The sequence below is a fragment of the Lemur catta genome, chromosome 25 (assembly GCF_020740605.2).
Source record: "Lemur catta isolate mLemCat1 chromosome 25, mLemCat1.pri, whole genome shotgun sequence".
In the NCBI taxonomy this organism is placed as follows: Eukaryota; Metazoa; Chordata; class Mammalia; order Primates; family Lemuridae; genus Lemur; species Lemur catta.
Genome location: NC_059152.1, coordinates 1,745,910 through 1,770,400, shown reverse-complemented (window position 1 = coordinate 1,770,400; position 24,491 = coordinate 1,745,910). Strand labels below are relative to the sequence as shown.

Below are 24,491 nucleotides of genomic sequence, written 5' to 3'. Positions count from 1 at the left end.
GCAAAACTCTGAGGCAAGGCTAATACTATCCTACCTTAAGGGTTAAGGCCACTGAGGCTGGGGGTTTGCCACCACCTAGATTTTCTGACTTTGCGTGCTATGTGCATTTCTGTAGCACAGAGTTCACCCAGGGCAAACTCGGTGACAATGATGACAATTCCATGTCAGAACTTGTCCCCACGAAATCTCTGATGAACTTGTTCACACTGGATATGAATGACTGGGAAAGTCCAATGTATTCACTTTTTTTTTTTTTTTTTTAAAGTAGTAAACCTGGGTGTTTTGTAATTATTACTGTAAGTGTGAGAAATGAGAGCTTTGGGCACTTGAAAGCTGGGATATAAATGAAAAATCCTATTTATTATTATAACTATTGTAATTTAACAGATAGGGCTTCCACAATAGAAATTCGCTTACATTTACCTAGCAGGGGTGTTAAGAAACACTTTGATTAAAACCACATTGCAAAATGGGGAACTTCAATGCTTTCAATTCTCGACCTCAGAGGAAGGAAACCAACTAACCGATAATGATAACTTGCAGGGGAAAAAAACAAAACCCGAAAAGGTTTAGGAGCCGTAACAGATTCTGAGTGAACAACGCAATGATTCAGCGTTTTGAGGGTCAACTAAAGCCCGGCGCCTCTCGGTCCCTGCTCCGCGTCGCCGAGCCCCTTCCACCTGTCCCCCGCGGCAACCTTCCACCTGTCCCCAGGGCACCTTCCACCTGTCCCTGCGGCACCTTCCACCTGTCCCCGCGGCACCTTCCACCTGTCCCCAGGGCACCTTCCACCTGTCCCCGCGGCACCTTCCACCTGTCCCCGCGGCACCTTCCACCTGTCCCCGCGGCACCTTCCACCTGTCCCTGCGGCACCTTCCACCTGTCCCCGAGGCAGTGCGCGAGGGACCCCGCGGGTCGCCGTCCCCGCCCCTGCCCGGCCCGTCGCGGGTCCAGGGCGGCTTCCGCCCCGCGAAGCGACCCCCGGGCGAAGGGCCCTGCTCGCCCGCGGGGTCCGGAGGCTGCTGCGGGGTTTTAAACACGCCGGGGAGAGCGCTCAGAACGTTCTAGAAAGAAGCATTTTCTGGCTCGGATATTTATCACTTTGCGAATTTATTATTATTATTGTTGTTATTTTCAATCTCTCTGCCCAAGCACCTTGTACCCCAAGCCCGCTCAGGCGAATCGCCAGGAGGGAAAGGGCGGGGGCCCGCCGGGCCGAGGAGATAAGGCGGCGGCCAACGCGGGTCTCCCGGCGCCGCCCGCCGCGGCTTCCCTCGTTCCCCCAGCCTCGCCGCGGGGCGGGAGGACGCGCCACCGCGCGCGGCCAATCGGCAGCGCCGAGGCGATTCAAAAGGCCGAGGAGCCAATGGGAGCCCGGGACGCAGGGGCGGGGCGGGGCGAGGGGCGGGGCCTGGGAGGCGCGCGTCCGGGCCGCGGCGTCGGGGGCGCGAGAGCGCGGCCGGCAGCGTCGCGCGCGCGGAACGCCCGCCTGGTGCAGCCGCCTCGCCTCCCGGCGCCGCTCGTGTTCCCGCGGGAGACCCGCGCAGGTGAGCGCCGCCCGCCCGCCCGCTCCCGGCTCTCCGCGGCGGCGGCGCCTCCGAGGGGCGGCGGCAGGGCGGGGGCGGACGCGGCGGGCGGGCCGGGGTCCCGGGCGCGGGCCTGGCGCGGCGGCCCCGCTCTCCCCTCCTCGCCCCGCTCCTCGCCCCCTGCCGGCCGGGCGGTCGCCGCGGCCGCTGCGGAAACGGAGCTGCGGGTTTGAAACTGCGCACGTTTCCCTCCGTGTGGACGCGGCGAGCGGCGGCGGCGGCACCGCGGGGGGCGTGCGGCCTTTGTCCCGCCCGCCCGGCCCGGCCCGGCCGACGGGGAAGCGGGCGGCCCTGCGGGGCGGGAGGCAGGAAACGCGCGGCGGCCCGGCCCGGCGGGGCGGGGACGCGGGCGCACGGGTCGCCTTTAATGCGCGCGGGTTGTTGTCACTGGCGTGGCGGGTCGTGGTCGCCGCGGTCTGTGTGACTGCTCGGCTGGCCGTGTCGGACTCTGTCGCCCGGAGGGTCTCAGAGCGCGGGCGCGGAGGCAGGTTCGCGCGCTCCTGCTGCGGCGCCGTCCCGTGTTTTCGCCTTTTGAAGGCTTGAAAACACGTTTCCTAATGACAGCGCGCCTCGCGCTCGGCAGCCTCGAGGGGCGCTTGGCAAGCGCTCGATGGCACGGGGCCTTGTTCCCGGAGCTCCGCCAGGTGGCCGGAGTTGAGAGCGGGACACGGCAGGTGGACGGGACCGCGCGTGGACAGCCCGGGGCTCGGGCCGCTCACCTGCCGCCGGGCCTCGCGCCTGGGCAGAGCCGGCTGGACACGGACCCCCGGGGACCTTGCCGTCAACGCGTGTAGCCTCGCGGTTTCCCAGGCGGTCACTGCTCTGCAGCAGGGGGGGGGGGGTGTCCTGATTTAGACCCGGCGACGAGTCCAATTTAAGTTTTGTTTCCGAGAGGGAAAGAGCGAGTAGGAGGGGAAGGATGAGTTGCCTTAGGTTGTTTATAAAGGCCCTTCTGCCTCTGCCTTTGCGGCCAGAAAGGTGGGGTGTCCGCTGCCCCGTGTGGGGGGCACCGGGTTTCTGCGTGCTTTGTGCCAGTCAGGCCCACCGCGGGCTCGGGTGTTGAAGGGAAGCTGTCAGACTGCATTTGAGTTGCTTGTTCTCTCCCACTTTTAATTAATTTGGAGAAGTGAAAGAAAGATGACCAAAGACTCTGGTAACACCGATGAGCAGGGAACTGTCATGTTGATGAACAGTGACATGGTGGAGCCGAAACGTGTGAGGGTTCCAGTGCCAGTTGACGCTGATGTCTTCGTAGAGAAAAGCCTGAGGGTCCCCATGTTTTTCTCTTTGTGGGGAATGAGGACACCGTGTTCAGTAAACACAGTTTTTCCTTACGCACTTGACTGAAACACTCCTTCTAAGGAGAGCCTGTGCGTGTTTGTCTGGCTCCTTTCGGTGAGCGTGTAATGACATGCACAAACGTGGGCTTCTGCATGCTGGCCTGGCCCGCTCACGCCTGCGGGAAGTTGTATTAGGATGTGATTGCACCACATCCTCACGTTGGACAACTGCGTGTGGATCTTGTGCAAAGTGCGGTGCGCATCCTGTTGGCTTCATCCTTTGGCACATTGTATATAAGGTGGTGGTCTCCTAAGGAGGGGGCTGGGATTGTTTCGTTTTTCAGCTCTTAATTTTTTTTCTTAAAATTAAGTTTAGAGGCCTAACAGATACCCCCAGATATCTTAATTGGTTTAACCCCAAATATTTTATTTAGTTGATAACAAAAAAATCTTCTTGACTCTGTCCTGTGTTCAGGGTTGCACAGATGCTGTGTGCGTGATGTGTAAACATACCGAATCTGTTCAAGGGCCTTTTAAAGCCGCAACTGGCCCCTAAGACCTGAAGAGCTTGTGTTTCAAAAGTTTATAAGGAGTTGTTGGAAACCTGAGTGTGTTTGTGTAGAAAGACGTAATTGCCTTTTTTTTTTTTTTTTTGAGACAGAGTGTCACTTTGTTGCCCTGGCTAGAGTGAGTGCCGTGACATCAGCCTAGCTCACAGCAACCTCAAACTCCTGGGCTTAAGTGATCCTCCTGCCTCAGCCTCCCGAGTAGCTGGGACTACAGGCATGCGCCACCGTGCCCGGCTAATTTTTTCTATATATAGTTTAGTTGGCCAGCTAATTTGTTTCTATTTTTAGTAGAGACGGGGTCTTGCTCTTGCTCAGGCTGGTCTCGAACTGCTGACCTCGAGCGATCCACCCGCCTCGGCCTCCCAGAGTGCTGGGATTACAGGCGTGAGCCACCGCGCCCGGCCAATAGCGTAATTGCCTTCTTCAAGCCCTGGCAGAACAATGTAGAAGAGCGAGTACTAGTAACAGTGGTTTGGTTTGGGGGGAGTCCAGGGAGGAGGAGGGGGTGCAAAAGAAGGGAGAGGAGGGTATATTTCCTTCCTCTTTCCTTGTACTTGGAGGCTCAGAGCTAAGTGTTGAAATAGGCAAAGCTGTTGTCACCTTCCCTTTTTGTGCCCCTCCTCATCCGGAGGTGTCCACTGCCCCCCCACTCACCCAGGGCCCCTCAGGTGACTCAGCCAGGCCTGACTTCATCCCCAGGCATGTGGGCTCTTCCCCACTATTCCCAGCCCCGACCCATTCATTACCCTGGTGATGCTGTCCCAGGTGGATGCTGAGAAGAAAGCAGGCTCTTTGACCTAATGTGTTAATTGACTGACATCCTCTAATCATCAGATAAGTACTGTTTGCTTTCATCTACCGTGATCTCTCTAAACAAGTGAAGCTTGTTAAGTGCTTTCTCAGGCCATTAGCAGTGAAGACCAGTGGTGTTTAGTTGACTTTTTTATGGGAGGAGTAGGTAATGCAACTTTCTCCTTAATTCCACAGTCTTCAAAAGTATTTAAATGTTGCTGTTGTTGTATCTTCAGCTCTTGATAGGAGCTGGTGAGGGTTTCGTTTGCTTGGACAATATATCAGGAATTGTTTAGTTGGTGAGATGAAGGTGATTTAGGGAGAGAACACATCAGTCGTACGGTATCTACCTGAACGAGGCCCAGCTGGCCGGTCCGTACGGTGTGGGAGGAGGTTGGCGGCACTGGTGGGGTAGTGTGGAGTCAGTGCGGGGAGAGCCGTTCCTACCTAGCGCTGGAAGCACCCAGCAATGGATTGATATTTCAAAAAGGGTGGCAGGCAGGCCTCATGTAAGTGGCAATTTTTGCGGATTGTTTGTGGCTTCTTTGAGTGCTGTAAGCTTCGCGGGCCATGTTTCAAATCCGTGGAAAGAACGCTATCATTGGGGGTTGACGCCTGCTGTGTGCTCGAGAGAAGTGAACCAGGTACGAGCTAGCCTGGGCGGCGGTTGGCAGAGTTGTCTGGTGTGCATTTGGGCTCCTTAGCTGGAATAATTAACCCCCAGATTTGCTATTCATTGTAGATTTGGAATTATTTTTTTGCGTGTTGGTGGGTGGTAATAATCGTAATGGTATATCCTTGATTTTCCCAGTTTGTTTCATAGTTTGTTTTTAATAAATGTGATCAGTTAAAAATATAATTAAATGCATCTTTAAAGGTTTTGTAAGATGATATGCAAATTTACACATTAGAAAATGTGTCCTTTATAAGATTATGCTTGCTTTTTTGATTAGCAAAAAATACGATCACTGTAGGTGAGTAGCATTTTGCTCTGTGCAAACTTAAATAAGTGCTGCCTATGGATGTTGTCATAATCCTTAGTGTCACATATGTGTGTAGAGTGGCTAAAGTGATTCCAAACGAGATACAGTGTAGCAGAACAGTTTCAGTTCTGTCCTGGTTCTGCCATTTCATGCCATCTATTTTTATGCCCTTGAACAAAATAGTTAACTTTAAGTTTTAGTTTTTTCATCTTTCAAATAAGCTCTCCTCCAGAGGCCTTTCTGGCCCTAAAATCTTGACTGGTTAATTCAGGTGAGTTGTATTTTAGTGATTAACCTGTGATAAACGACAAATACATAAGTGTGTATGTATATTGACTCAACTTTTTTTCTTTAAAACTGTTCAGACTAATTGTAGAAAATGCCGAGTAGGAAATTTGCTGATGGTGAAGTGGTGAGAGGTCGATGGCCTGGGAGCTCACTGTATTATGAAGTAGAAATTCTGAGCCATGACAGTGGCTCCCAGCTTTACACTGTAAAATACAAAGATGGAACCGAACTTGAATTGAAGGAGAATGACATCAAGGTAAGAGCTCCTTTGGTTGATCAGAATATCAGCTTACAGTAAGGGGGAAATGACTATGATTTGGAAGCTCAGTATTGTCAGCTCTGGCTCTATTTGGAGGCACGGGTTGAGCTCCTGCTTTGGGTCAGATACTGTTTTGGCTCTGGGGATGCATGAATGAGGCCTAGGGCTTTGTTCCCAGTGAGCTTGCAGTTTCAGGGAAAGACAGACGTTTATACCTGTTGTTTCCCTGGGTTCAATACATTCTGTGACTGGAGTTCGCGGTGGGTGGTATCGAGTATATCAAGGGTAGGGAAGGACCCTGGGTTTCACGGGAGGCTTTCAGAGGTGCGGACACCTGAAGCCAAGTAGTGAGGACAAATAGGAAAAACTCAGTTGACGCTGGGGCTGCTTCCGCAGAGAGGGCCTCGTGCCTAAGGCATGGGGGTTGGGTGACACAGCCAGCCAGGTGCTGGAAGGGTGGTGGGCAAGGGCCAGCAGAGGGTAAGCAGGAGCCAGACTGGAGGGTTTGACTTGCCAAGTCCTGGCTTGGTCCTGAACACCGGGGTTTAGTCAGGAGAGTGAATCTAACCCAATGTTTCTTAACCTATCCAGTTGGGGCCTGGGTTTTAAACTATCTGATCCATGGTGTACAAATACTTACATAAAATGCCATGAAAATGAATTACCAGAAAAATGAAAAAGAAAAAAAAAAGACAACATAAAAGCTTCACATTTTTATCATCAGATTCATAGACATAAAATTACTATGTCAAATGCTATAAAAATTTACATACACCTCTTCTCAATTTTGGTATTTGTTGCAGATCAGTGACAAACGGTTCCTGGACTCATAGCATATGGACCACGTTTTGAGTGTTTTAGACCAGGAGTTGGCAAATTATTTGATTAAAGGGACAGATAGTAAATATTTTAGGCGGTATGGGCCATATAGCCTCTGTAGCTTGGGAGCAGCTCCAGGCTGTATGGAAGGGAACGGACATGGCTGTGTTCCAATAAAACTTTATTTATGGGCACTGAAATTTGAATTTCAGGTAACTTCCAGGTGTCAGGAGATATTATTCTTTTGATTTTGTTTACAGTCAATGAAGAAATGTGAAAGCTCAAGGGCCACACAAAGACTGGGGCTGGGAGGACTTGGCCTGTGGCCTAGTTTGCTTTCCCCAGGTCTAGATGCCTGGAAGCAGTAGCACGAGTGATTTGGGCTGGGTGAGGTCATGGTAAAACAGTTTCCGGGAATCCAAACTCAGACTTTGTTTTCAAGATGTGCTTGTATGTTTTGTTCAGAGTGAAACTGTGGAACTCATTTTTTTAATTGTTTGTGTGCTGATTTCTATTGTCTTATCTCAGCTTTAATCAATGTTAATTATACCCCTTCTTGCATGTGTTCCTGGGAATATGTACAGCTAATTGGGTTAGACACATCCAGTTTATGGAAATATCTTCGAAGAATATTTAGGAATGGAAAGGCTGCATGTGTCTCAGGAGAGATGGGTCATTATTGCAGTGTTTTTCGTTGGCTTCACCTGGTCGGGTTCAGATCCTGTCGTTTCCCATGATGGTTTCAGAGTTAGGGTAGCAGTTCCCGCTTGTGGTGCCCTCGTCTCGTTTGGGTCTGTGCGTGCTATGATTTTAGTAAAGCTTTTTGCCTTTTTCCTTCCTTCTAGCCTTTAACTTCCTTTAGGCAAAGGAAAAGTGGCTCAACTTCCAGTTCTCCTTCCAGACGCCGAGGGAGCCGGTCACGCTCCCGCTCCCGCTCCCGGTCCCCTGGTCGGCCACCGAGGGGCTCCCGTCGTTCTGCGTCCGCGTCCCACCAGGCCGACATTAAGGAAGCAAGGAAGGAAGTGCTGGCAGTTAAACTGACTCCGCTTATATTGGTGCTTGTCTTCATCTTTGTACAGTATTTTGTCTTCCCCTTTATGTGCATATTTCCTCAGATTATTTGCAGTTAATAATATTAAAATGTCAGTGAAACATCGAATCTAACTTTGGAAGATTACATAAAAAATAAATGTTTGGAATAGCAAATGTAGTTGTTTTAAATATCAATGAAAAAAAATGTTCTTAATTTACCAGAAGTGCTAGTTAATATTGTAGTTTAAAAAAAAAGCAGTGTTTAAATTTGAAGTAGATGTAGCTTGTAGGTTGAACTAAGTAAGTTTTTATAGTGTATAAAAGATCATGTAGGAAATGAGACATACCTGTTATAGAAACATATTCTTGCTATCTGAGTATCATTATATTTGATCCCTTTACCTATTTGAAGATGATAATTTTAATGGAATTACGTTCAAAGTGCAAGGTTGGAAATACTAGGGTATGTGGAGCCTATAGACTTTGTACGGTGAGTATTTTAAATAGTAGACCAAATAGAAAATATTTTAAATAAAAAGAATTATAATAAAAGTCATCTTTTATCCTATTCACTTAATATTTAATTATCTCTTTTCTGGATAAAATACGCACAGACTTTTAATAACCTAAAAAACCTGTGTCATGTACATTACTGTTTTATAGTCAGCTTTTTAAAATGTTAAAACATTGGGAATAACCTTTTATTGCATATTTTTCTGCATCATTTTGTTGTATAGCATGGAAACGCCATCAATTATGTAGATATAACTTGTTAAAAGGCAGCTCCCTCATTGATAGACATTTAGTGTTTTTCCTTCTAAATTCCCACTATTATAAACAAGCATTTTTATGCAACATCTGATTATTTCCTTAGGATAGATTCTTACAAGTGGAGCTGCTAGGTTAGATATATAATACAGATTGGAGGCTTTGAATATATATTGCCAGGTTATATCAAGAAAGTTTATACTAGTGTCAGTAGTGTATGGATGTGTTTTCTCATTCTAAGTATTGTAGTAGTTTTTTTTGCCAGTGTGATTGTCAAAGATTTTCAGCTGACTTGCATTTTGGTAATTACTACTGAGTCTGAACACTTGAACTATTAGTGGCTCTCTTTACCAGCCAGTGACTCAGGATAAGGAACAGATGCTGCATGAGACTTTCTGTTACACTTTCATTTTTAATATTTAGGGACCGTTATAATTTTACAGTGTAAATCTCCTTACAGTCTTGTTGACACAAGAGCCAAGACTGGCTTTAGCTTCTTACCACAGAGCCCTGAGCCTGCCACATACTGCATAAGTCCCACTGTTTCTTAATTTGCCATTATTGGCTATTTTGGGGCAGTGAGTGTCTTTTCCTCTTTTTTTTTAGCCAGATAATGTACTGATTTATCAATTTTTACTTTACCTGCTTCTCATTGCAAATATTAATAGAGTGTCAGTGAAATGAAATTATAAACCCGTCTGCTTATATTACATGAGAGATGAAAGGTTTTATGTAGACATCTACATTAATAAAATTGGGAAATTCTAGTCAATGTTATTCTTTTTCTTTTTTAACAAAATGAGGCTGAAAAAGTCTTCAGAATTAAGGCTGTGAAAATCTTTGGCTGATTTTATTGATTGATTTCACAGTAGTACATTTTTATCGTGTTCCTTTTTAATAAGCTACAGTTCTTTTGATTAAAGTGTTTATATTCTTCAATTTAGAAGCCATTTGGAAACAGCATCAGCATATACAACGGGGAGCCCGAGCGTGTCCAGCCGAATGACATGCCTCCCAGACACACGCAGGTATGAGCTGTTCCGCGCTCATCTGCCGTGATTTTTTTTCTTTTGTTGAAGTGACTCTTCCTCCGGAAACACATTGCAAATCGTAATATTTAATAATCTGTTCTAAAGTTCTGTCCTTAAATTAAGACTGAATATAACTTAAGAAATGTATTAGCGTACGACTGTATTGAGACGCTGAATTAGTTAATGTGGTGGCATTAGTGGCAATTTTTGACTACAGATACTTACTACTTTTTAAAATTTCCAATTAGGAACAATTCCACTTGTCACAAGAAAGTAGTCACGTATCTACACAGCACAGCCTTCGTCCAAGACGAGAAGAGATCAAACTAAAAGAACTAGACTCTAAGGCAGAAAAACTTGTGACAAAAGGACCTGCATCGTTGCGAACCTCTGAAGTGACCCCCCCACCGACGGAGGACCTGGAGTTCGGAGGCGTGCCTGGTAGGCCCCGGGCCGGCGGGCGAGGCGGTGGGGGGCTCGCGGTAGTGGCATTAGGTGGACTGGAGAGGCCTCTGCGGAAATCTGAGGGAGGCGCGGGAGGAGCCAGGTGGGAACCCGGGAAAGAGCCTTCTGGAGAAGGAATAGTGCGTACAAAGGCCAGAGGTGGGGGCATTTTGGGGAATATGGAGTAGAAAGGATGCCCTTGCGGCTGTGTTGAAACTTGTGGCATCTGTTTGTCGGTTTTAAGCAGAGAAGTTGAAGAAGGTGGTAACGGAAGGGAGTCGTGCGTAGTGAGGCTGGTGACCCGGGAGGGGCAGGGGGATCTGCTCCTAAGCAGACGCCAGACGGCAGGGCCCGGTTTAGGCAGGACCCGTGGCACTACGCTGCCTGCACAAAGTGGGGTCAGGGTATCTGCTCTACCTGCTGGGCAGGTTGATTGTATGTGAGGGTCAAAGATCTGAAGTGTGCAAAGCCTTGGCGTGATTTAGTGGGTGGAATTGATGAAATTTTATGAGCTAGTAAAAGAAAATACTTCCTGCCTAAATGCCTCAAAATCCTGCTTAAATGCTTTGTGTTTTGTAAATTATAACCCTTGGCTAGCTGGTCTGTTACAGATAGTGTCCGGCATCACCTCAAATCTTTGCCCATGTTACACGAATGTGATGCTGTTTCAGTTCGTGGAAGCTTAAGAATATAATGTTTTTTGTTAAGATTGGAGTGGTAATTTTTAGATGTTCTGATCTTCGGTTTGCTGGAGTTTCAACACTTCTGCTCCTCAGTGATTGGAGGTTAAGTGTTGTAGAGCCCGGTTGCTGAGGTAGGACGTGGCTGTTCAGTGCTGGACTTGTCACTTACTCTCCAGATGCCCACCGTGGCTCGCTCCCTGCGGTGCCAGGTAGAGACAGGAGTTTTGGATGGTGCATTAGAAATTGGTCCTAGACAGCTAGGCAGACCTGAGCTCTGACCTTAAAGAAAAATCAGATGATTCTTAAAATAAATAACTAACTACATAGACTGGATCGGAGTTTGAGCCGTGAGTGTTCGTGTGTTGTTCGCAGGTGTGTTTCTCATCATGCTCGGCCTGCCCGTCTTCCTCTTCCTGCTGCTGCTGATGTGCAGACAGCAAGACCCCAGTCTTCTGAACTTCCCTCCTCACCTGCCGGCTTTGTATGATTTATGGGAAACCAGAGTTTTTGGGGTCTACCTCCTCTGGTTTTTTATTCAAGCTCTGTTCTACCTGCTGCCGCTTGGGAAGGTAAGTTTTTGTTACAGGGCGTGGTATTATGAGATTTTCCTCCCCTCTCTGCCACGTTTTACGGTTAGAAGCTGTTGGCTTTAATTCCCAAAACTTAGTTTGCTAAGCTATTTCTCCTGTGTCCTGTAGCACTTGTTTATTAGGCAGGACGTTAAAAGTCTGGTTGATATTTCTTGTGTAACTTTCCAAACCAAACAGAAAAGAGTAAGCTATTTTGCGAAGTAGCCTGACTCTCGGTAGAGGTTGCTTGGGGGAAAAAAGTTCCCCCTCAGTATGTGTCATTTCAGATACAGGATTTTAAATGGTTAATGGATAGGCTACTGAGCTCAATGGACTGTTTATCTTTTACTTTTTTAAAAAATGTGAGTTTATAATTTTCATCTCTTTCAAAAATGTGTTGTCAGGAACATTTTATGTTCTTTTCATATTCATACAATATCTTCACATTTGTCTCTATTGCTAAGTATAGTTTTTCCTTCTTTCAGTAGAATACTTTCCTTGGATATATTTAAAGAAACATGAGATTCTCTAAGCAATGAATAGTTTATTTAAAGATCTTATTCTTAGGGCTCTGCAAGTTTGCCAACTGTCTGTAAACCAAAGGGTCAGTTTTGCTGGGCGTGGCCAGTGCCGGTGCCGGGCGGGCAGAGCTGCAGGCTCCAACACTGGGGGTTTCGCCATCGCTTTAGCAGCTCCAGCAGGGTTTTGTTTTGTTTTGTAATATGGGCCTTGGTCATTTTTCTGGCAAGGCTCTATAGTTAAGTTCAGATTAAGTTAGGTTAAGGGTATTTAGCTAATACTTATTAAAAAAAGCAGTTTTGCTTGTTAAAAATCATATATGTATATATTCACAAAGTGACTAAAAATGTAGATATAAATATATATTATACAGTTTTCTCTTGCTATCCTTGGGGGCTTCGTTCCAGGACCTCCTGCAGGTGACAGGGTCTGAGGATGCTTAAATCCCTGATATAAGATGGTATAGTATTTGCATATAACCTATACACATCATCTTTGTACACTTTAAATCACCTCTAGATTACTTAGAATACCTAATACAGGCTGTGCAAGGTGGCTCATGCCTGTAATCCTAGCACTTTGGGAGGCAGAAGAGGGAGGATCACTTGAGCTCAGGAGTTTGAGACCAGCCTGAGCCAGAGCGAAACCTTGTCTCTACTAAAGATAGAAAAATTAGCTGGGCAAGGTGGCAGGAGCCCATAGATCCAGCTACTGGGGAGGCTGAGGCAGGAGGATCGCTTGAGCCCAGGAGGTCAAGGTTGCAGTGAGCTGTGATGGTGCCACTGCACTCTAGCCCAGGTGGGAGATGGAACGAGACTGTGTCTCAGGAAAAAAACCCCGAAAAACCTAATACAATGTAAATGCTATGTAAATAGTTATTACACTGCATTGGCATTGTTTAGGGGAATAATGACAAGGAAAAAAGTCTGTGCATGTTCGGTACAGGTACAATCTGGAGTATTTTTGATGTGTGATTGAATCCCTGGAGGTAGAACCCAGGGATGTGGAGGGCTGGCTGTGTATACGACGTACCTGTGTATTTACAGGCTAAGGTCCAGCAGAGTATTTTCCAGACGCCTTTACTAGATAAGGATCATTTGAAGTTGGCATGTGGGATTTTGCTAATCCTGTGATCTCAAACAGGTTTTACAGTTCTCCTCGGAGAGGAGAAAGTGCTGGCTAATGAAAGGATAAAGTCGTTTAGTCCAAGGCAGATGATACTGTGTTAGTATTTTACAGTTCAGAATGAATTGCTACATTTCTAAGTAGTTATCTTGGCGAGTAAAGTGTGGCTGTCATTGGGCAAGTGGACTTTTACTCAGCTAGTTCAGGTCTATGTTTCTTGAGGACTTTTCCTATGGGTATCACGGCTAAATGCTGTGGGTGAGGCCGGCTGAAGAGGTGACGTGGTTCTGATCCATGAAGCTGTCTCACATTCTCTTGCTGGAGGTAAAAGAATCCCCCGAAATGGTCAAACACCAGATGAGCATGTATGTGTAAATGCAGAGCGAGCACGTACTCGGGTGCAGGTCATCAGACAGCACGTGGCCTTGTAGATTGGGTAAGTGGGTGGAGCCCGATGGAGGAGGACCTGGTACGTGGAGGACAGCAGAGTCACACTCTGCAAGCAGCGGGAAGCCACTGCAGAGTTTTGAGCTGGGGATCCGTTAGGTACAAAGGTATTTTAAGCACGTTTAGTTTGGTGGTGGTACCTGGGAGGTTGGGAGGGAGGGCGGCTGTTGCAACAGTCTCAGGACTATACCGAGAAGTTATTACCAGATTTGTATTTAAGATAAATTCCTGAAGGTGGAATTGCTTCATCAAAGGGCTTGCAATTAAGATTTTTGAAACATGTTACTAAATTTCCCTACTTCAAGAGATCCTCCTCCTTGGGCATGTTGAAATTTAAATGATGTTAGACGATATTTATATATGAAATGGTGATGTGTTTTTTACATTAAAATTTTTTTTTCTTTTAAGGTTGTAGAAGGAATGCCTCTTATTGATGGAAGAAGACTCAAGTATAGATTAAATGGTAACCTTTTTTTGTTTATTCTTATATGAATAACAGCTACCTCTTTTCTGTGTTTGGCTGTTTGTTTATTCCGATGTGATCTGACGACTCACTTGGAGCTCTGTAGGCAAAACTATTTCTGCAGCCAAAAGAAAAAATGGGTGGTCCACTGAGCCTCTGTCTGTGTTGGTTGGTGGCAGCAGGACTGGCTGGGGACAAGAGCTCCGCCCTTGGAGCCTGTCGTGGTGCTTTTCAACTTGGCAGTGCCTGCGTGTTCCCACAGCCCCCGCCTGTCCCCGGGCTTTTGTACTGTGGCCTCTGCTCCGAGGTTGGGGTCTTGAGGTCTAGGTTCTGGATGGTAGAGTGTGACTAGAATCTTGAAACCATTATGGACAAGTCAGTTCGAGTATAAATATTTATAACTATGGCTACCTAGTTTACTCCATCATGAGGTAATAGCATTAGACTTTAAAATGTGCACTTGGCCCAGCTCGTTAACAATTAGTTATTTGACTTTGCCCCGAGAGTTTGCATTATGTAAATTTTGAGGTTCTTTTCAGTTTTTTAACAGTGAATTTCTATGTATATCCTTTCAGCTTTCCCTTAATTAAAAGCAGATAATGACCATTTGAACTGAAAAACAGTAACTTAAGTGACTTAAAATATTTGAAAAATTACATAAGAGACACGGTATCTGTATTGAAAATTATACATCGGGGCGTTGCTTATTTGCATATGCATGTGTATTTAATCTGAGTAATGAAACTAAGACTGTAAGAGTAACATTGCATTGTTCTGTAATGGTACAAGCCTCATGTGAGCCCTGGGTTAATGTTAATCCTCCCTCCTTTTTTTTGTTGTTTTACAGGGTTCTATGCCTTTATCCTGACGTTGGCAGTCGTGGGAACAGCTCTCTTCTGGGGCGTAGAACTGTCCTACGTGTACAGTCACTTTCTGCAGTTTGCGCTTGCAGCCACTGTCTTTGCTGTGGTCTTGAGTGGTTACCTCTACGCACGTTCTTCGAAAGCTCCCAGGAGTGAGCTGTCGCCCGCCAGCTCTGGTGAGCAGTGGTAAATCGCAGGCTGGACGAAGGCATCCCAGAGCCCTCCCGCACCATCTCCAGACTTGAGTAGATTGCTTTTTTCCTAACTTCATTTTATGGGAAATGAAGAGAGAGAAGAAAAAAAGATGAAGAAAAAAGTTAAAGAAAAATTAGTTTGTTTTTTTTTTTTTTGAGACAGAGTCTCACTCTGTTGCCTGGGCTAGAGTACTGTGGTGTCAGCCTAGCTCACAGCAACCTCAAACTCCTGGGCTCAAGCGATCCTCCTGCCTCAACCTCCAGCGTAGCTGGGACTACAGGCGTGCGCCACCATGCCCGGCTAATTTTTTCTATATATATATTTTTAGTTGTCCATATAATTTCTTTCTATTTTTAGTGGAGATGGAGTCTCGCTCTTGCTCAGGCTGGTCTTGAACTCCTGACCGCTAGCAATCCTTCCGCTTCGGCCTCCCAGAGTGCTAGGATTACAGGCGTGAGCCACCACACCTGGACAAAAAATGAGTTTAAAGGAAGAAAATATTTTTGATTTTTCCTTCATACTTTTCCTGTTTGTGTCTGTTCCTTTTTTAGTCACTTGATGACAGTCAGACATTTAGTAAACTTTACAGGCACCATGATTTATGACAAATAGTATTTTTTTGTCCAAAATAGCAAACACCTTTTAAAATACAAAAGCAAAACAAATTGGTTGATTCTGACCTGAAGTATTTAAACATTTAAAAAAAGTAGTTACTTTAAAAAATTATGAGTGTAAAATTAAAAAAGACTCCAGTTCCCTTAAAACTGGGGGGTGTAGGCCTCTGGACCCCCAAAGGGTATGGCAGCTGCCTTTCCACTGGGGCGGGCACCCTGGGGACCCCAGTCTGTGCCGTTCCCTCTCACCCGTCCCCACCAGCACTGCCCGCAGGCCCTGGCAGGCAGGCGGACTGTAGCCGTGGACAGCAGGCAACAGTGCAGTGTGAAAGCCTCATTACTGGGTTTGGAACGCTGTTTGGGTAAAAACTTTTCCCTTCTCAGGAAATGCTGTGTATGATTTCTTCATTGGCCGTGAATTAAATCCTCGAATTGGTACTTTTGATCTCAAATACTTTTGTGAATTGCGCCCTGGATTGATTGGATGGGTATGTCTTTTTTTTTTTTTTTTTTAATTTCAATTTAGTAGTTCAAATTAATCTCTGGGAAGAAATGTAGACAATTTAAAAATAAAGCAGCGGGAGGTATATTTTTAGGGATAATAGTAGCTTTCCATAAATGTATTTAGTACAAAATATTTTCTTATTGTAAGTATTTTCCAGAGGTTTAAGATGCCCTGTTACAGGTTATAAAAAATGAAAGTTTTTTTCCTGGTTTTATTTTTATTATATCAGTTTATGTTTATGTAGGAGAGTGATAGTGTGGATGAATTAATGTAAGAAAAAATGTATTTTCCCTTTCTTTTTAAAAAACCTTATTTTTACCTAATTTTAGACTGCAGGAGAGTTACAAAAATAGAGCAGAGAGTCCCCTTACATCCCTCCTCCTGCTTCCTGCAGTGTGAACATCCGCCCTGCCCGCAGCAGTAGTACAATGACAGGAACAGCAGAGTAACGCGGCTGCGGTGCCGACTGAATGCAGCGACTGGGAGTTTCCCCGGTGTGTCCACTGCTGCCCTGTCTGTCGCAGGAGCCCACATGCATTTAATGATTTCTTCTCGGTCTCCTCTAGTCCGTTAGAGTTGTTTAGTCTTGTCTATCATGACCTTGACACTTTCTGAAGTGTCCCTCACTTTGGGGGGGTCCGCTGTGTTCCTGTGACGGGTGTGAGGCTGCGCACGGCTGGCAGGGACCCCACAGCAGGGACGTGCGTCCTCCGCAGGACGTCGGATCCAGCGGTTCCCGGGGTCGAGGGGTCTTATTCCTGGTGGGGGGTCTGGCAGCCGGGCGGCCCCTGCTTCCCCTGTGCAGTCTCATCGCTAGGGAGGTGCCTGGAGACCGTACTCCGTCCTGTTACTTCAGGTGGTCGTCAACCTGGTGATGCTTCTGGCCGAAATGAAAGTACAGGGACGCGCGGCCCCGTCCTTGGCCATGATTCTGGTTAACAGCTTCCAGCTCCTGTACGTGGTGGACGCGCTCTGGAACGAGGTAACTTCCTTTAAGAGCCAAGGCCCTGCCGTCAGCCAGCCCCGAGTGTGGGTGAGTGAGTGAGTGACGTGACCTCTCAGAGCCCCAGCTTCTTCACACAGAGCGGGCGACACGGCCTGCCCCCAAGGCGGGTCGTGCGGGGCATGTAGTGAGCACTGACAGGTGGGAAGTTTCTAGGCGTTTGCTAGTGCTTCCGTGTGTATCAGCAGCTTCTTTATTTAAAAGTAATATTCTAAAGATGTAAGATCGGTGGATCTTGGTGTTATTTTTGTGAGTGGTAACCAATTCATGTAAATGAAATTTAATTCCTTATTATGGCACATGAAACCGGGTAGATCATCAAATGAGGATGGTGTTTTGGGATTGTCAAGAGGCAGCTAGTTCTTGAATAATGGGGAGATCTTTTATTGTTAGTGTTTCAGAATCCAAAGAGTAGCTCTAATTAGATGAATGTAAAATCATAAATCAAGATAATGCTGAGGAAACCAGTTTAACTGGAGCTGAATTTCCAACTTACGGCTTTTCTCATATGTTGATAAGTTGTTAATGTTTTCTACTACCTGAAGACTGGTAAATATTTATTTTCTCTGCCTCAACTAAACATACTTTTAAAAGCCATTTCTTCTTCAAGCCTGTTTTACAACTATTTTATCATATTTACTGTTATCTCTGTAATCATCTCCAAATTCCAAATCCAGTTTTCTTGGAATTTTAAAAACCAACTTGGCAACTCTACATCATAGTGTTCCAAAACAAGTTTTTATGGTGGTCTCCTGAGACAGCCTGTTGACACTGTGAGAGAAGGCCCCTTTCCTTTGAGGCTGAGGCATTTTTAAAAAACTGTATTATTTGGTCACTTTCTCTCCTGTGCCCCACCAGGCTGCTGTTCTGTGCAAGACCACAGAGCATATTTAGTCAGAACACCTCTGAAAGTTTGATACTGATATTCCGGTGATCTTCCTATTCTTTAGGGGAATTAGGACCTCTTTGGGGTAAACAAACATCAATTTCGAGTAGCTGAGGTAGTGTCACCGCCGATCGTAGGTTCTTGTTGTCCTCCTGGCTCAGCTTGGAAGCTGTGGTGAGAACCCCTGATGTTGAAGTCCTTTAGAAATTCCACATCTACCCATAATTAAACATGCTTTTGAAATTAAAAGCCAGCTCTTCTGTAAATGAATGTAGCGGGCTTATCTGCTGTTCCTGAGGAGCATGTAGATTACGTTTTACAAGTGATATTTCACTGTTGTTTTATCACCTCAGAGACATTTTAAAAACCTTTTCTTCAGTAGCTTTCCAGTCATCCGTGATTATTCCTCCTGGTTTCTTCCTTCTAGCTTTCTTTCATGTGATAGTCAAGTTCCTATTTTGTGTAGATTTAGCCAAACACTGACTTCTGTTAACAGAAAATGTTTGTATCTTAAGGCAAAGCTCCAGGCAATAGTAACATAGCCCCACAGGTAGAGGATGGGAGTTGGGACGTTTTTCTGTCTAGTCAGTATCTCAACCATATTATAATCTTCTTGAGGAAGAGATTTGATTTTATGATTTTTTTTAATCATCTGGCATGGCACCGGGCAGCTCAGTAGATGCTTAATAACTTTCTGTTAGGTCCTGTGGTAGAAATGTCCTCTGTATTGAAGAATGTGAGATACCTAAGGAAACTGAGAAGGCCGGTTTAGCTAGGAATGACCCTTCCCCCGAGCCTGCCCTGCAGACACCTTGAGGCTCCAGGAGCTGGTGGGGCTGAGGGTCCTACCCCCACTTGGCACCAAATTCGGACACTTTGTCCCTTCTCCCGCCCCTTGCCCTTGCTGTTCACTCTGTTTCTGTTTCACCTGCTGCTTTCTATCACCTCTGTCCTGTTTTGGACCAGGAAATCAGATCACAGGTTTTAAGAATTTATGTGCGTAAGAATAAGCACTCTCAGGAGAACAGAAAGTTCTCATGCATATTTGGAAGCTAAAAAAAAGTTGGTGTCATAGAAGAAAAAATATAACAGGATACTAGAGGCTGGGAAGGTTGGGGGAGGGGCATGCTAATTATCCTGATCTGATGACTGTACATTGTGTGTATTGCAGCATCACTGTGTGCCCCAAATATGTATAATTATCCTGTGTCAGTATGTACAATTAGGAAAAATAAGGCGTGCTCTGTTGTCCAAGGAGTGTGAGCCTAAGGGCCTAGGTGTTGTGACATCAGTTTTTCTGTTCTGTGTTACATGTGGCATCTGGTTTTCTGTTCTGTTCCATGCTCTATTTGCTTTCTTTCTGGAAAAAAATACTCTGGAGGTACTAATCTTTTTCTTCAACCTAGAACTTTGATTCTTTACCAGAGCTTACACTAGCTGATTTTTCTCCATCAGTGGCATCCACTGAAGTCACAGGCAGTGTAGACTCCTTCAGTCCAGGTCTTACGAGTTTTGACCATTGAGGTGTCCCCATGTTCCAGAGTCCGGCTTGCAGAGGTCCAGGGGCACAGGTGATTGGCTCATGCTAACCAGATCACGAGAGGGTGAAGCACTTTTATTAATGTACACGAGAAGTGACGCAGTTTACCATGTTGCCAGGTAGCTTATTTTCTTCTGTGGAAAATCTACATGAAAAGCCAGAGTGTGATCAGAAATTAGGTTGGTGCACATGCAATTAAAACAAAGGGAGTTGGAGGCCTCATTCCTTCAGGAAACATACTTAGAACACTTCTCCCACGGCAGGCAGTGTGCTGGGGTCACAAGGGTGAGAACACACGGTCCCCGTCTTTCAGAGACGTTTAGTCCAGGGGAGCGAGACACAGTTTCTGTGAGCCGCTGCCGGGTGCTGGCGTCTGGGAAGGGCCCAGGCCCGAGGTGGGAGGGGGCGCCAGGCGCGGGAGGACGGCCCAGCGGGAGGCCTGAGGCCTGGGGAGGTCTGTTCTCCCGGGTGCGTGGGGCAAGGGGCTGGAGTGACGGGAGAATGTGACGCGGAGGACCCAGTGTGATACACAGGCCGGGGCAACCAGCTCTCCCCCTCTTTAAAAAAAAATGTTGGTTGGGGACCTGTCGGTAGCCCTTGTACATTTGCTTCTAAACTAGTGCTGTGTTTGAATACTTTAAAAATAGAAACTTTTCCTCCCTTTCCGTATTTGTCTTTACAGGAAGCGTTGTTGACGACCATGGACATCATCCACGATGGCTTTGGGTTCATGCTGGCGTTTGGAGATTTAGTGTGGGTTCCGTTTATCTACAGCATCCAAGCCTTCTACTTAGTCAATCACCCAAATGAAGTGTCTTGGCCGGTGGCTTCACTAATCATCGCTCTGAAACGTGCGTGTCCGTTTTGTCTCTGGGTGTGAATGTGACGTGCCGAGTCTGTTGTGCTCTGGTGCCCGCGTATTTGTAACCTGCCACTTTGAACTGTCATGAGATTAGCTCAAGTTGGACGTAATTTGTGATGAATGAGTAGCTCATACTTGGGTTCTCCAGTAGTTCTCTAAACAGATTATTTTAAACAAACCGTCTTGTTTTTAAATTTAATAAGTTTGTTTTAGTAACGGTCCATCTTTTCTACCGAGTGCCCGCTTTCTCTGGTAGGCAGCTCACACGGCAGGAGGGTTGGTGTTGCCTTCGCAGAGCTCGCCCGTGAGGAGTGTGGGCGCTGGCGGGGGACTGAGATGGTGGAGGTTGAGGCAGAGAGAGAACTTCTCTCTGGGGCATGTCGGTGTAAACTGACCGCAGGCCATGGTGTTGGATCTGAGTTTTAGTGGCACATATGGGATGGGGAGACACCCAAGTCAGGCACAGGGAACAGCTCGGCAAGGGCGAGTGGGACACAGGAAGTGAGGTTGGACGAGCGTGAGGGGTCCAGTGTGGCTGCAGTGAAAGTCCACCAGGGTCATTTGTGGATTTTGCTTCAGGATGATTTTTCTTTATCCTTTTGTCATCACGCTGTTCATTAAACACCACCAGAGGCTGGGTAGGGAAAATTCGCATTGAACTTCACATACAACTAGTTTTGCTTTACTAAGTAGTATTTGTGATAGAAGAAGAAATTCAAATCACTGGTTGAAATTAAGATTTAGTTTCACCATTGGTTATGTTATCCGTGTCAGCCGTGGTCGGGTGTTATTCAAGACAGTGTAACTTACAGTTCAGCTACAAGTCGGAGGGTCGTAGTCTGTTCTGTGCTGCTCAAATAATACCTGCCTGAGACTGAGTAATTTGTGATGAACAGAAATTTATTTGGCTCATGGACCTGGAGGCTGGGAAGGCCACGAACATGGTGGCGTCCCCCCATGCAGAAGGGCAAGGGGGTGGGGAAGGGAGGGAGAGCAAGAAGGGAGGGCACCGTTTTTATAACAAGCCCACTTTGGAGATGACAAGCCCACTCCCGTGACAGGGACATTAATCCCTTCTCTTAAAGGGCCCACCTCTCAACACTGCTGCGTTGGGGATTAAGTTTCCAACACGTGGACTTGGGGACACGTTCAAACCACAGCAGGGAGTAGCGTTATTACTTTACTGACGACTGACAATGTAATAGTTACTAGTCAGTGATACCTATGCCAGGGCTTGTTGATTTTGACATTTTGATATTTGAATAAAGTTACAAACTTACAGGCTTGCAGTGGGACTCGGCATATATTTAAAGTACGAGATGTTCCGGTACTGCTGCTAAGCTTGATTAATTCTAGGGTTGATTAATCCAGTATTGTGCCGTGGCCAGTAGGCATCATAAATAGCGGATGAGAGGAATAGCCTGTAACTTTTATTATGCTGAGCTCTAGGATTGATTTTTATTGTATTGTGGCCCGTATTTGATTTGATTTTTTGCACAGATGTAACTACATTTGTTAGTTTTGCCTTCAAGGTATTCCCTAGGTGGATGGTGAAAGTAGTATGATGATAGATTTCAGAAGAGTTATTATCTTTTTACATTCTAGAATTGAGAGTTTTTGAATTATTAAGAATTAGAAATTATTTCAGAGCACAGAATAGTCTAAGAAATTACTGATGCTGTTAAACATTGGATTGTCTCTAAATTATTCACATAAAAATATTTTAAAATTACAGTTTGTGGATATGTCATCTTCCGATGTGCAAATTCTCAGAAGAACGCATTCCGGAAAAATCCCAGTGATCCAAAGCTCGCACGTAAGTGTTGATTTGTATTTATGTTATATATATTACATGAAAATTTTAGGTCTTTCTTGGTTTAGAGATTAAAAATGTATTTTTATTATATAGATTTAAAAATCATTCCTACTTCAACGGGAAAAAGTCTTCTAGTTTCTGGATGGTGGGGCTTTGTTCGCCACCCCAATTACTTGGGAGATCTCATCATGGCTCTGGCGTGGTCCCTCCCGTGTGGTAAGCATTTCAGGACAGTGCTCGTGTCCTTCAGCCACCTGAAAGGTGTGTGTGTGGGTCCTCTGTCGCCCTGCTGGCTGCAGGTGGGGTTGGCCTCAGTGGAGGCCTCTCCTCATCTGGGGGCTGTTTGCTTGTGTGTGTGGCACCTCATCTGTCCAGCTTCAGAGGGCAACTGGGGATTCTCGGAGCCGGAAGTTTTACTTTAAAGTTTTCGACTGTGCCCGATAGCTTTTTTCTAAGTAGGATTTGTAGAAATGAATTTTTTATTCATAACTAAGTGTATTTAGATTCTGAAACCTTTGGTTCTCAATAGGAAGAGAAGGAAATTCTGTCCCACCCTGCAGTGGAGAATGGCAGTTTTTCTTCTTCACTGGGAGGGCAGAAGGACAAGAAATTTGCGTTCAATATGAGGACGGATGTTCTGATGGTGATGGATTGTTACAATGGACTTACTCTTGTCTGAATTGCTTTTAATTTAGATACTACCCTCTGCCACACACCAGTGGCTTTTTATGGGTCAGTTTAGTTGCTTTCCCCGTTATTGGAGAAAATGAAGTAGTCTTGTGGTTCATTTTTAGGGAATTTGGGGGAAAGCAGGAAGGAAATACTGTGTAGTGAAAATAAAAATACCTAATACTGCTTTCTGTTGTTACCCCCAGGTTTCAATCACATCCTGCCTTATTTCTATGTGATTTATTTCACCCTGCTGCTTGTGCACCGAGAGGCCCGAGACGAGCGCCGCTGCCGGCAGAAGTACGGCCGGGCCTGGGAGCAGTACTGCCGGCAGGTGCCCTGCCGCCTCCTTCCCTGCGTTTACTGACTCTGCCCGGCGTAGTGTTACAATACTCCTAGTGTTCTGGCTGCCCTTTGCAAAAACAAGAAAAAAATCCAAAACTAAATTTCTTTTGTGCACTGACAGGATCTGTACATTTTTTTTTCTTTTTGAGTCAGGACTAGAGAGCCAAGGAGTAGATTTTTTAATAGAGCCCTGTTTATTTTTATTAAATTATAATTAACATAAGGAAAAATACAAATAAGGATGTTAGATTTTTCATTTTAAGAGGAAATTTTCAGTCCTTAAAAATCTGAAAACAAAACCAGTGTTTAAAGAATACTATGGATGTATATGGCTTTTGATGACTTTGCAAATTTTGATTTTTTTTTTCTCTTTTGCCAGTTGTTTTCTTGAGTGAAAACACTGGTATATTTAAAATGCATTTGTGTTTTATTGCAGTAAGAGAATCTTCATTTGCTTCTCTTTAAATCATTTACTAGTTACATAATTTTGAAAGTAAAAACTAGGTCTATATTAAATGCTATATGTGAAGAGTGATGAAAGATTATTAGCAGACACTGTTTAAGGGAGACCATTAGCAGCAGTTGGCTTAACTTCACCTTCTTAAACTACATTTGAAAATGTAAATACATAAGTTTACTTCTATGTAATATATGATGACTTCAGATTTTTCTGTACAGTATTTTGAATGTGAGATGATTGTCAGGACTGTCTTTTTAACAAAACCATTTCCAGTATTTTAAATTAAGTTTTGTAAAGTAATACATGTGAATTAAAAATTTTGAAACAATTAGAATTCCTTTAATATTGTATAGACTATGCTGTTAAAACATAGGAAGGATATTTCTCTTAATCCAAAGTTTGTGAATTTGGCTTTGCTACCTCAGTTGCAGGTGTTTTTTTGCCTTTATAAACTATTGAAAATAGAAAACAATAGAATAAATATATATTTTTGGAGTAACAGCAGTATTTAAACATTTTTACAGTAACAGCAGTATTTAAACATTTTTACACAGATTGGTGTTTGAAAAAATTTGCCATTTCAGGCTAATATTTTTATATATTTTTGACTTTTAAAAAATTCAACGTTTTTACTACTGTTTAGCTCATGCAGTTTATCGTGTATTTTTTGTATATCTTTTATATTTACAAAACTTTACTCCCTGTAAAGGAGGGCTGTCTAAAAACAAGGTGTTAAAGTCATTTCTTTCAGTTTAATAAATGTGCATAAGGTAGCTTTAGCCATTAAATTCTAGTGAAGTTGATAAAAATCTCATTAATTGTCCTATGATGGAACAGTAAGCAAATTCAGTAAACTTTTATATTCAAAGTTAAATTGTTCTCAGTACCTTAAACATGGTGTTTTCATTATACATCTTCTCTCTGAGCCATTCAGCTACTCGGTGTTCGGTCTGCACTGCAGTTGGAAGTGTATGTAACTTACCTTGTGTTAATGTGATCATGAAGTTGGTTTGCTGTAGCATTCCTCATCCTGTAATCTGTAAACATCATTTAGTGAAATTGTCATTGTTAGTACT

At 45.0% G+C, this 24,491-nt stretch overlaps 1 protein-coding gene across 2 annotated transcripts; it reads left to right on the top strand.

Moving 5' to 3' along the window:
* Positions 1–1,452: 1,452 nt before the first annotated feature.
* On the top strand, positions 1,453–23,873 carry LBR (lamin B receptor). 2 transcript variants are annotated; one of them, XM_045537115.1, is made up of 14 exons: positions 1,453–1,547; positions 5,576–5,754; positions 7,422–7,631; positions 9,321–9,404; positions 9,656–9,848; positions 10,907–11,103; positions 13,603–13,657; positions 14,505–14,696; positions 15,714–15,817; positions 16,691–16,816; positions 19,946–20,114; positions 21,861–21,941; positions 22,035–22,157; positions 22,817–23,873. In XM_045537115.1, exons 2-14 carry the CDS (start codon positions 5,590–5,592, stop codon positions 22,975–22,977), a joined length of 1,860 nt encoding a protein of 619 aa, XP_045393071.1. In that variant the 5' UTR covers positions 1,453–1,547; positions 5,576–5,589; the 3' UTR covers positions 22,978–23,873. The 2 variants fall into 2 exon arrangements, with proteins under 2 accessions (XP_045393071.1, XP_045393072.1); XM_045537116.1 differs by lacking the exon at positions 1,453–1,547 and adding an exon at positions 3,783–5,481.
* The last annotated feature ends 618 nt before the right edge of the window (positions 23,874–24,491 follow it).

Bases quoted from the DNA above. Each gene is read 5' to 3' on its own strand.
- LBR (XM_045537115.1), top strand. From the start codon at position 5,590: ATGCCGAGTAGGAAATTTGCTGATGGTGAAGTGGTGAGAGGTCGATGG. The intron at 7,632-9,320 runs GTGCTTGTCTTC...TCTTCAATTTAG, and splicing joins AACTGACTCCGCTTATATTG to AAGCCATTTGGAAACAGCAT. The intron at 11,104-13,602 runs GTAAGTTTTTGT...TTTTCTTTTAAG, and splicing joins ACCTGCTGCCGCTTGGGAAG to GTTGTAGAAGGAATGCCTCT.